The sequence below is a fragment of the Amphiprion ocellaris genome, chromosome 4 (assembly GCF_022539595.1).
Source record: "Amphiprion ocellaris isolate individual 3 ecotype Okinawa chromosome 4, ASM2253959v1, whole genome shotgun sequence".
Lineage (NCBI taxonomy): Eukaryota > Metazoa > Chordata > Actinopteri > Pomacentridae > Amphiprion > Amphiprion ocellaris.
In genome coordinates, this window is record NC_072769.1 from 36297250 (window position 1) to 36308875 (window position 11626).

General features: G+C 40.8%; 1 protein-coding gene across 7 annotated transcripts in view; it reads right to left on the reverse strand.

Moving 5' to 3' along the window:
- LOC111562803 (VPS10 domain-containing receptor SorCS1) overlaps positions 1-5726 on the reverse strand; it is a 228199-nt gene extending 222473 nt beyond the window's left edge. For all 7 annotated transcript variants that reach the window (XR_008601405.1, XR_008601406.1, XM_055009831.1 and 4 more), the window contains exon 1: positions 4746-5726. Coding sequence is in view for 5 of the 7 variants with exons in the window: in XM_055009831.1 (XP_054865806.1) it covers positions 4746-5711 (966 nt within the window). In the remaining 2 variants the exon portion in view is untranslated. The remainder of the gene's footprint in view (positions 1-4745) is intronic.
- Between the last annotated feature and the right edge of the window lie 5900 nt (positions 5727-11626).

The window sequence follows — 11626 nt, forward strand, 5'->3', positions numbered from 1 at the left end:
TTTCATCAGAATGATCTGAGACTTACAGTTAACATAAGACAGCTTTCTTTAGCTTTTAATATAAACTGTGTTAAATTTTAACAGCATTTCTGACTCTGCTTCGGTTTGCATTATAGTGCCTGATTGAATTTCTACGAGATATTTTGCTTTTCTTTTTTTAAAAAAAGATATTTCATCTCACTAAAATTTACAGATGTCCAGAAAAATGCCTTCCATGAATCAGTAGATGCTTAGTAGGCTGTGCACAGAGAAGCTTCTACTCTCCAGGAGTGAGATAACACGTTCTAATGTCAGATTTACCAAAGTTTAATTTAAAAGGCTGCTCAGAGACATTCAAACTGACTTGCTAAATGTCAAGAAGACTGGATAAAAATGGAAATGTTAGACCTGGCAGGTTTTTGGTTACTCAAAAACTTTTTAAAAAATTAACGTGGAGCTGCAAAAGTTTAAAGGTCAAATGTGACTAAACACAGAAAAAAAAAACTTAACATGTATGTCACTTACACTGGGCCGATTTAGAGATAGGATTTTCTTATCAGAAAGCATCTGTATCCAAGTTATTCAGCTTCGTGAACACATATTAGTGTCACATTTGCATTGTAGCACCTATTTAACTATTTGTACTGTTAAACCTTTATTTATTCCTGTATTTTATGTCGGACACTGAAACACTCTCCAGCCTGAATTCTGCTGCTGTATTTTGAATGGGGTCTGGCCTTTCTGAATTAGATTAAACCCAATCTGGAAGCACAAAGGCTCACAATACAAACACTGTAAGCCATTTTAAGACACCAACACCACAGCACAAAAAGTTCCTGACTTTGTAATAAGAGTGCACAGAGAGAAGAACAGTAGTTTCTTTGCTTTTCTATCATCTACAGGGGCACAAACTGGCTGAAAAACTCAATGTTTTCACTGCAAGAGTCTAAAAAACTAAATGATTCCAAGCAATTTGAATTTCTTGCTAAAAAAAAAAAAAAAAGGTGGATATTAAGAAGTTAGAATCCGTAGCTTAATGTGTAAATTCTTTGCAACATCAGGATCTATCATGAATCTACCATCCTTTTTCTCTGTGCGTTGTACATAACCTTGAAGACAATTAGCTTTCTGTTGTATCTACACATATTGTGCGATGTCTCTGCTGAAAAAACAATAAAATAAAAGCCACTAAAACAGTAAGAAAGATTGACTTGACAGTGCTGCCTCTGAATGAGACATGGAGGCTCTTGACTTGATTGATTCTCTGCGGCACAAGGACACAGTCTTTAGATCTTTTCTTGCCATCGCGGCTGTGCAGCGCTGTCCACCTACACGGCTCAACGCAACAAGTTCACAGCGGCTCTCTGAGAGCTGTCAAATGTCTTTTCTGCTGGATGTGAGAAGCTGAAGTAGACAAACACAAAGGAAAAGGGTAGATACACACACACACACACACACACACACACACACAAACAACCAAAATGACGACGTAAATCCGGGAAAGGATCAAAAACACAGCGGGTCCGCTCTCCTCAAGGGCGAGAAGTTTGCAGAAGGTTTTGCTTCATTAATGGAAATCTCATGAGGAAACCTTGACTTTTAGTGAAGTTTGAAACCATGTAGTTTTTTTTGTATTATTATGACTCATATTTGAGTGCATATGAATACACAAGAGCGAATCAGGAGCATAATGCTAGCTGGAGGTCTTTCTGCACATCTCTGCACGAATATGAAGTATTTTGCTATCATTTATTGAAATCAGTCCATTCAGTCACTCTGTGTGAGTATTTTCACTCCTAATGCGTGTTTTCACTGTACGACTCCTGCGACCGACGTTTCATGAGTCATAATTATAACCTCCAATCGAGTCTGACACACAGACTACAAGAGGAAAGCTTTGCCGATGCCTCGAGGGGTTAAATATTAAGAGCATCGAAGCCCGAATATCTGTATCCTTTTCAGCTCCGTTGTTGACTCATCTGTTTATTTATACGGCAACTCAGATTGTAAAGACCGAAGACTTCTGCTGCTGCTGCTGCTGCTTATAGCGACAACTCTACATATTTAATGTCCTCGAGTGAGTCGTCGGCTGAAAGAATCGGGGCAAATTGTTCCGTGGTTGCAGAATCAAACAGCTTAATAGCCAGAATGACTATCTGGGTGTTTTTGGAGCATAAATAAATCCTGACTTTTTATTTCCTCTCTTCACTTGGAAGGTCACTTTCCATGCGGTGGTTTCTTGAGCCCACAGAAACACCTGAGGCGCAGGATGGAGTTTGAGTGAGGAGCGAGGTGGATGGCATGGTAGCTGCTGATACGTGTTTGACTGTAATTGGTTTTGTTACAGACAGGGCTAAGTGGTTGTGGGTATAGCAGCGAGCCTGTGGAGCAGTCAGGACTCGGACAAATCCAAAGACCTTCGTTTTTTGAGTAAAAAAGCAGATTTTATAGCTTTCATTGCTTTGAGTCTTTGCTAATTATATCATGTTTATCTAGAAGAACATGAAAACAGATTAATATATTTTAACTGTGTTTGGTTCAACTTCCCAAAGTCCCACCTTTTAGTGTTAATTGGAGCAATAATCAAAAACAGCATTCAGGCTGAGATTATCACTTTGGATACAACAACAAGCAGGTTTGCATCGGTTCTGATTCAAAGCTTTGTGCTCTTTTTCTTCTCCTGCGTTCAGCATTTGTTGGGAGCATAAAAGGCACCTGTTAAAACTGGTGATATGACGCATCGCACAGCGGATGACAGCTAATGTACAGCTACATACACAACATGGACAGAGAAAAATTAAACAAGGTTTGTTTTTGGACATCTTTAACATCAATTTCACTCATTTTCTGCTATCACTAAGTGAATATGTACACCAAAGTGGACAAAATCTGACTCAACTCCACATTAAAGGACACCTCTAATCAGAAATTGAGTCACGTTTTGTGCCTCGGAGAAACCGTGAGAGATAATCTCCACCGTTCATGTGACTGAGATGTCAGCAGTGAAATTATTAGTCCCATATTCAATCAGTAGATCATCAGAAAAAAGATCAGCGACTATTATTTTAATATTTCAATGATTTAAGATGAAAAATTATCCATTTTTTTTCTGGCTGATTATTCAACATTTGTCTGGTCATCAGTAGTGTGTTTAACCAATTCCGGATAAAATAAATGAATTAAAAATTTGTGGTCTCAGCTAAGTCCCGCCCACAGCTCTGTCTGATTGGTCACCTAACATGAGCAACGGCCAATCCACACCAAAGGGCAGATGCTGGTAAATTAGTGTTATTCTAAATGTTGGCAACAAGATTGTCATTCTTTCTGCAAGTATTTAGCAATTATGGTTCTCTTTGATCAGTTTCCTTTTCTTTCTTTTTTTTTTTATGGTATTAGCCCTGAAAAACAAAACATCGCTTAACCTCTAATTTTTCCATATTTGACATTTGATCACAAAAATATCAAAAATCCAATCAACAATTCTAATTATGCTTAATGGTTGTTGGTCTCCTTGATTACTAGTAAGAGGAATTGATGTTTTTTTTTCAGTATCAGCCCAAAAAAAAAACATTGTTCGACTTCTAATTTCTTCCATATTTGACATTCAATTACTAACATTTTGATTTAAAAAATCTATCCTGATTAACATTTTCACAATAAACCAACCTTCTCTCACGCTGAGCAAACATTTTCCCACACAGTTGTGTGGGAAAATATTCTCGATTTGATTTGTAAAATAGTCCTTTAAAGTCAAGCTTCAGTTTAACATTCATAACAGATTTAAAACATGTGCTGGAGACATGAGGCACTATCAAAAGCCTCACTGTCACACAAGCACGGGACTTTGCAAAACCACTAAAACAAGTTTAAACTCTGGATCAGATGTGATGCAGAACCTATATCCTAAATTGCAGCCTTTGGAAGCTGTGAAAAATTGCAGTTTTGATTTGAAGTCTACACAGTGGAGCTCGAGAAAGTTCTGAAGTTTCCTTTGGGGTTGATATCCGGGTGTCGACATGCTTCACCCCCTACACTGGAACTCAAACACACAAACAGTAATGGAGCAGCTTCCCACAGCAGCACCTGAACATGTCCTTCCTCCGTCACTGACAAACCCCTGATCCTCTAATTCCTGCCATTACACTAAAGGACCTAAAAGCCAGAAGCAGCTGCAGCTCAAAACTTTGTGGCTCCTTTATGCCAGTGGCTCGGGGAAGCCTGTCTGCAGCAGAGGAAGGATGGAATTACTTCACCTCTCCCACAACCTGCAGCGCCACTTGAAAATCCTGCCCTCTGGCCAGAGAGGCTCCATGCTCGACATGAACAGCTTTATCCCCAAATCAGTTCAGCTTCTCAGACTGAAGATAAAGAATCCTCTCTCTCCCACCTCCCTCTCTCAGCTTCTGGAGGTCACTCTACCCTCCTCTGCAACTCAAACACAAGTCCTCAGATGACCAGAGGTGCATTTTCAGGCCTGATTTTTAACCTTTGATTTTTAAACCACAATATGATGGTTGAAATAAAAAAGGGAACAATAGCTCTGTTTTCTAAAATAAAATTTTCTAATGTGGGGAAATATGCAGTAAAGACCAATATGTGGTTTCATGTCAGACTTGGATGTGACAGTTTAATTAAAGAACTCAGTGCTTCTCTCACACACTCATCAGGCAGAGCTGCGGCTCCCCTGACGCCGGTTCGCGGCCACCTGACGGCCGAGCACAAGCGCACATCTCTCCGCTCTAAAGTGGACAGAAGAAATGACTTACGCTGCTGTTCTGGCCGGACCAGTGCACCATGGCCTGGTTGTGAGCAGAGTCTCCGGCCAAGGCGAATGTCGAGCTGTTAAGTTTTAGCTCCTCCTGCCTCGGACCGGCGGCTCTCCGCTCCTCTCCGCTCCAGCGCAATTCAGAGCGCGTCACTCTGCGTCCAGCCGCGGATCCGGTGCCCTCCTCCGGCTCTTCTCTCTGCGCTTTACCGTCTCCGCTGCTCCTCCGGGCGCGCTTTCTGTGGCGGCTCACATCGGAAACTTTCTCACCGTTTTTATCACTTGCGCGCAGCTTGTCTGTATTCCGTTTCAGGTCCGAATATTCCGCCGGATCTCGGGCGCATTCGGCGGACCCAGCTGCGCAACGGAGCCGCCGACTTTCGCCAATCGCAGCCCCGGTTCTCCCTGCCCCGAAAACTTCTCCTTTCCGCCCTGTTGCGGGCCCACTCGTATCAAATCTCAGCAGTAATTCCTGTGCACGCCACTTGTTCCCAGGCTGGCATGACCTGCAAGTTATCTCAGCCGTGGCGGCGTGAAAGAGGCAGAGCGCGGCGAAAAGCAGAAACCAAAGCGCGCTGAGCCACTTTGGGCAGAATATGACCTCCCTATCCATCGCTGGCGGCGGAGAATGATGCTGTGGATGCTGGAAGTCCTTGCTCCGGCTCTCTGCTCCTTCCTCTGCCTGCCTGGTCGGGGTGTGAACTGGCGCTCGGCTGTGGAGGAGCTGCAAGTTGCTGCGTTGCCCAAATGCAGTGTTGTAAAAAGTGCGGCTGAGCCTAAGTGGTCCAAGTTGAAGGATTTGATCAAATGAAGCCCCGCACGCATGTGGGAGGAGCTGAGCATCCAGACGGAGAGATGGAGGATAATGTTGCGACTGTCTTTCACCGTATTTCTTATTTTCCACAATATGGTCGCCTGTAATTAAAGCGGTCACTAATGCAGTCGTTTTGTTCTGCTGCTCTTTCATTCCTCAAGAAGCTTTTCCTGGTAGTTTGTTGCAGATTTTATCACCAGATTCCCTTCAGGACAACTAAATCTCTTCATTTAGCAAATGAATTATTTTACCCGTGATGCACCTGTTTAGATTTCAGCTCTTTTAGGGTCTCATCAGAGGCTTCTGGTAACTGGAACATAATATGTTTCCAATTAAGCAGTGTCAGGGATGGCAGATTTCATGACTTATTAAACAGTAATTAAGAATTTAAGAGCCCACATAGGAACATGAGATTTTTTTTACACAACATATCTCTGCCTGCAACTGATCTGCAGTCCCTGCAGGAGGATTTTTTTTTTTTTTTTTTTGCATTATTGTGTGCAGCTGAGGGGAGACCTGAGGAGTCACCTGTAACAACTGGATCATGAATATTTAAAGATTTTTCAGGAAAACAGGCATCATGTGTAGTTTTTGGTCCAACAGAGAGTCTGAGTGGTGGAAACAAGGAGGCTGGAAGTTTGGTTTCTTTGGATCCTTGGCCCTGCAGCTCTCTAATCACTGGGGGTTATAGTGATTGCTGAACAGCACTTAGTAGCACATAGGGATATACAAATGGTCACGGACTCCTACAACAGCTGGCTGCCTTGTACGTCGCAGCAGAGAACGCTGCCGTGAGGGAATAAAATGGGCAGATCGCGCCTGGAGAGGTGATTCATTTTACCACAAGGAAAAATAACTATAGGCTGCAGCAAATTAAGATTAAAGAGTAAAGAAGAAGAGAATTAGCACCAAATTGTTTCACTGTTGTCCTTTTTAACACATGTTGCATCATGTGTTTGTGTTGCACAGGAACACATTGGCTTTTAAGACGGTCATATGTTGAAAACGACCCATCTGTGGTGATTACGGCTCATTCTGTCACATTCATCGGCCCGCTGCTGTTGGAGAGTCAAACTGTTCCCACATTATCTCAGTTTTTTTCCACCTTTTTAGCTTCATGTTTTTTTTTTTTTTTATTGTGCACATACACTTATCATGTCCAGTGGTTTTATTAAACCATGGGTATTTAAGAAAATTAATGATTTCTGGTTTGGTTTTCAGTGATGCTTGGTGATAACTGTTGGATAATTTGGTGGGAATCAGCAGGAACACTTTTGAATTCCCTGTGATTATTCTTTTTTTTTTTTTAACTGTAGATTAATTCTTTAGTTGTTTGGTCTGTAAAATGTCAGAAAATGGTGAAGAATGGCGATCGGTGTTACCCAAAGACCAAGATGACATCCTTAAATGTCTTGTTTTGCCCACAACATGAAATTATTCAGCTTGTCTGAAAATATTCATATTTAAGAAGCTGCAATCACAGAATTTAGATATTTTTTCTTAGTAAATTGCTCAAACTGATTAATCACTTATGAAAATGGCTGATGATTAATTTAGTAATTGACAGCAAAGTGGTTCATGATTGCAGGTCCAGTGTTTATAGGTTAATCATCCTAAATTGAGCACCATAAATAAAACTCCATTTACCTCATTCTTGGAGCAGTAGGATTCTCAGAGCTCTCCCTGGTGCTCCACATCTCCAGATCAGCAGGAAAGATGACATTCAGATGTAAAGGTCAGTTCTTTATTTAAACTTTTTAAAATAAGTTTTATTGATGTTTTAACCAAATCTTCACTTCATTGTAGTTTATTTGCGGCAGTCATGATCTCTCCAACCTTAAAGTTCCCAAATTCTGCACATTTACAGGTTCACAGTAGCATTTTGTAGGGTCTATTCCAATATTTTTACATGCATTGATGTTCAAAATCACATTATTTTTCTTTTACTGTACTATTTTCTGACTAAAATGCTCCATTATATTTCCAACTGGCCCAACAAAGACGAGGTAACGTTGGCAACAGAAACATTAACTGTAAAGATGGACTGAGAATCTACACAGACATAAAGATGGACCAAGCCTCTGTGGCATCACCCATAGATTTCCTGAAGAGAGGTTTTGAGACTCTAAACAGCTCCATCTTGCCTAACTTTAAGCCTTAATACAATTAAAATGGGCAAATTTGATTAAAAAAATTCCTCATCTGAACACTTGTTATGAACAGGAAAATTAGCTACAGACACTAAACTGTCCTATGTACCAGGCTGTAAACATGTTTATTTCTACTGTAAAATTGAAGATTTTAATTTGAAGGTCTATAAGGATTGACTGGCTTTTAGAGCCAGCTTCAAGTGGACATTTGAGGAACTGCAGGCTTCATTTTTCATCTCCATAGGTTGCAGCTTGTGTATTCTGTAATGCCAGATCTCTGAGTTTAGCGAAATAGTTCTTGGAGAAGCAGCTCATCTTGCGAGGAAACAATGTTGGACTGTGAGCCAGCTGCTCATTGTTTGTTTGAGGGCCAAAGTAGCTGCTGAGCAGTCGTTATGCAAATATCTTAGGTGGTGACGTACACAGAAGAAAAGCCTGGACTTCAAACGAGGCATTTCAGGCAGGTAAGGAGCTGGGAGAGAATAACTCCCTTTAGCATGGACTTTGTAAGTTTGCACAGAAAGGCAACAAAATAACACTGAATGAAAGGAAAAAACAAAAAAAAAATAGAATATGGGATGTCCTCCCACTCTGTAGCTGTGGAAAAGCATTGTCGAAAAGTAACAAGTGAAAAAGTCTTTTCACTAGAAATAGTGGAGAAAGTGCAAATCCTCCTTTAATATGTCGGAGTCATATAATATTTCTTTCTAGACTGACTTGTCCAGGTTGCAGTCTTAGTTGTAGTTCTCTCTCCTTTTAGAACTGAAGAAGCCTCTTGGATGAGAGGTGAAACGTCTTCAAGGAACTTTCTTAAAGTCCAGTTGGATTGATTTAAACAACTTTGGAGAACCATGACCTGGATGAATGAGAAACTACACTGACTCCTTTTAGCCATGGTTGTGTTGTTTTCATATAGGTGCAAGTTTATTTATTGCAGTGAAAAATGAGCCCCTAATGAGGAAAAACATGTCAGGAGCAAAACAGGCCCAGAAACTCCTTGGAATTCAGGGGGGTCAAGTCCAGTCTTTTATTGACCCTTACATCCACCCCAACATCCTCCCTACTAGGGCTTTATGTTGCTGTAAAACATGAACCCAAAGTAAGGAGAAGTGTGACAGGATCAAAAGACGTCCAGAAACTTCCTGTGATTCAGAGGGTTAAAGCGTTTTGACTCTTCCATCCACCCCAATATCCTCACTGCCTTGTTATGACTCTACAAGTACCTTATTTGCTTCTGTTACATTAACTATGGCCACTAGAGTGCAGTGTAGAAATAAATCTATTGGTCATGAAAGCTCAGGACAATGTTGTTGACTTGTTTTGTTTTATCCCAACTAAACAACAAAATCATATGAATGTATTATACCTGTGAATTACAAGAAGATACTGCAGCACAAAACATCCAAAGTAGATTTAAGATAATTAAGAAACACTATTGAAGCCTCCCAAAGAGCACCGCCAAGTTGAAAAATGTCAATGTTTAAAAAAGACAGAACTGTGAGATGGGATATACATAGCTATAATCCAAATATATTGTTTTTAAACCACCAGCTGTTGCTTGTTGTGTTCTTCAGGCTACACTGTGCTTATGATTTTTCCTGCGCTTCACAGTACACCCTCAGTATGGTTTTATTTTTGTAATGTGGATGAAATGACCCTTTAAATTACCCTGTCTTCTTTTTGGGGGCTGATCCTCCCCAGTCATGTCCTAGCAGAGACGTTAAAGATGATAAGCGCAGCCTTTCTTCACGGCACACGACATTAACCAGACATATTATGTTGGATTAATGGTGCTGCAATGGACAGGGCCCACATGGCTCGCAGACACTTATCAACTAGTTCTGTGCTGTGTGTGCATCTCCCAGCATCATCTCCTGTCCCTGTCTGGACTCACCATCCATTCACAGCGAATCAATGTCCTGCCAATAGCAGAAATGGATTTCTGAGGATGTTGCAGAAGGCAATACGCTGCCCTGAGCTGTCTGATTTGTATGTACCCCATCGGACTATGAATGCACAACAAGGTGGAAAGCTTCACAAGTCAGAGGAAAGGGCTCTTATATGCAGAGATGAGGGTAGAGAATGTGCCCCTGTGCTTCCAACAAACTTAACATAGTCAAATGAGCATGACTGAAAGCCTTCAAGCTTCATGGTTGGTCTTTATTATGCAGACATGCATAGACAGTGAAGACTAGGGATGTCTGGATCAAAGTTGTTTTTCTTTCTCTTTTTTTTTGCCCCAGTCCTATCTGGGTCATTTAATATTTAGCAAGTGCTAAAACAGAGTCCCAATCTGACACAATTTTCTAAATAATATACACTTCCAGTACATGAAAGTTATTTAAATCTATCCAGTGTAGATTGTTGACAATTGAACAGATCTGCAATGCATGAAGAAAAACACAGCATTTTTGAATGCAAGCTGTTTCTTATTGTTCTGTAGGTGGTCAGAAACCGTGTTGTAAAACTCCAATAAATTTGAAATGCAATGTTAAAGCATAGTTTGTACTGTGGCTCCAAAGTTCCAGAAGATGGAGAAAACCTGTATTCTCGACATTCATGTCAAAAAATGTATTGTAGGTTCACTGTAGTACCTGGTTGTTCCACTGGATGATGCCTCTCACTGTTTAATACTGTAGTGGCCAGAGGAGGCATCACAGAGAGACACCATGCCAAAGACTTGTGTGACAGTTAATGACTTCCAACCAGAGGCCGTGTGTTTTAGGCAAACTGGGATAATGCAGGATGCATTTCTAATATAAAACGTATTGCAGACTAGCTGTAGTACCTGGTTGTTGCACCAGGTGGCGCCTCTTATGGTGTGCTACTGCAGCAACCAGAGGAAGCGGTAAATGGGCACCATAATAAAGACTTCTGCAAGGCTTAATGACTTCCAGACAGACTTCATGTGATTAAGAGAAACTGGGAAAGATCAGTATACTGTCCCTGTATCCCAGAGGCATATGAAACAGAAATTACTTTCATTAATAGCAAGACAGATGTTGCTGATTATTGATTAAGAAAGTATTGTAAATTTGCATTCCTAGCATCCTACCACAAACTTTGCTCTGCTTTTACAGCACAGCAGACGTAAACAAAGTATTGAGCTTAGGTTAAATCTAATGCTGATGAGGTAAGAGATACCATGATCAGATCTTGATTTCAGTCCTTGAGATCATATCAGGACATCCCTCGTACAGACTTTAAAGCTCCATCCACATATAAAGAAATTTGCTTATTGTTTTGCAGCAGATAGTTGTTAACGTGGATATTTCAAGTTCTGGTTGACTCAGTAGCCGTGTTGCATATTTCCTGAGTGAAACTGGCTAACCTACAATTCAAAAGTGACAGTTCACTTACATTTAACTTCTTCTAGTTCACACATTTTCACTTGAGTAGACGTTGTTATTAACAGACCAATAGGTTTCAAACAGTAAAATAATATCCAACAGTTCTGGTGAAGCTCAGGGCTCAACATGAGGGCATGTACAAATTATTATAAAGTGGAGAAAAGTTCACAGTATTATTTGTCATGAGATCCTGCCCTGGTCTCCATAGCTAGATCACCCAAACAACCCACTTTCTACATTCCAATAATTTCAGAAATATGGAGCCAGGCATCATGTTTTTAGACCTCATACGAGTTGTGAGTGAAGTTGTACAACCTGTGTTTGTTGGAGTTCACAGTGGTGAGCTGCTTTGTTTTGAGCCTCGTTGTTTTCTTCTTCACCTGCATGGTCTCTTCTTCACTCCTCATATTGACAGACAGACGACTGCACCTCAGTCTAAATGTCAACTCTCACTCAGCTCTTCTGCTGCTTCCAAAGATTCCAATTACTTTTGAACTCTCGCAGTTTGAGTTCTGTGGGTTTAAAGAGCTACACTGCATGTCTGCATACTAGAGATCGACCAATACAT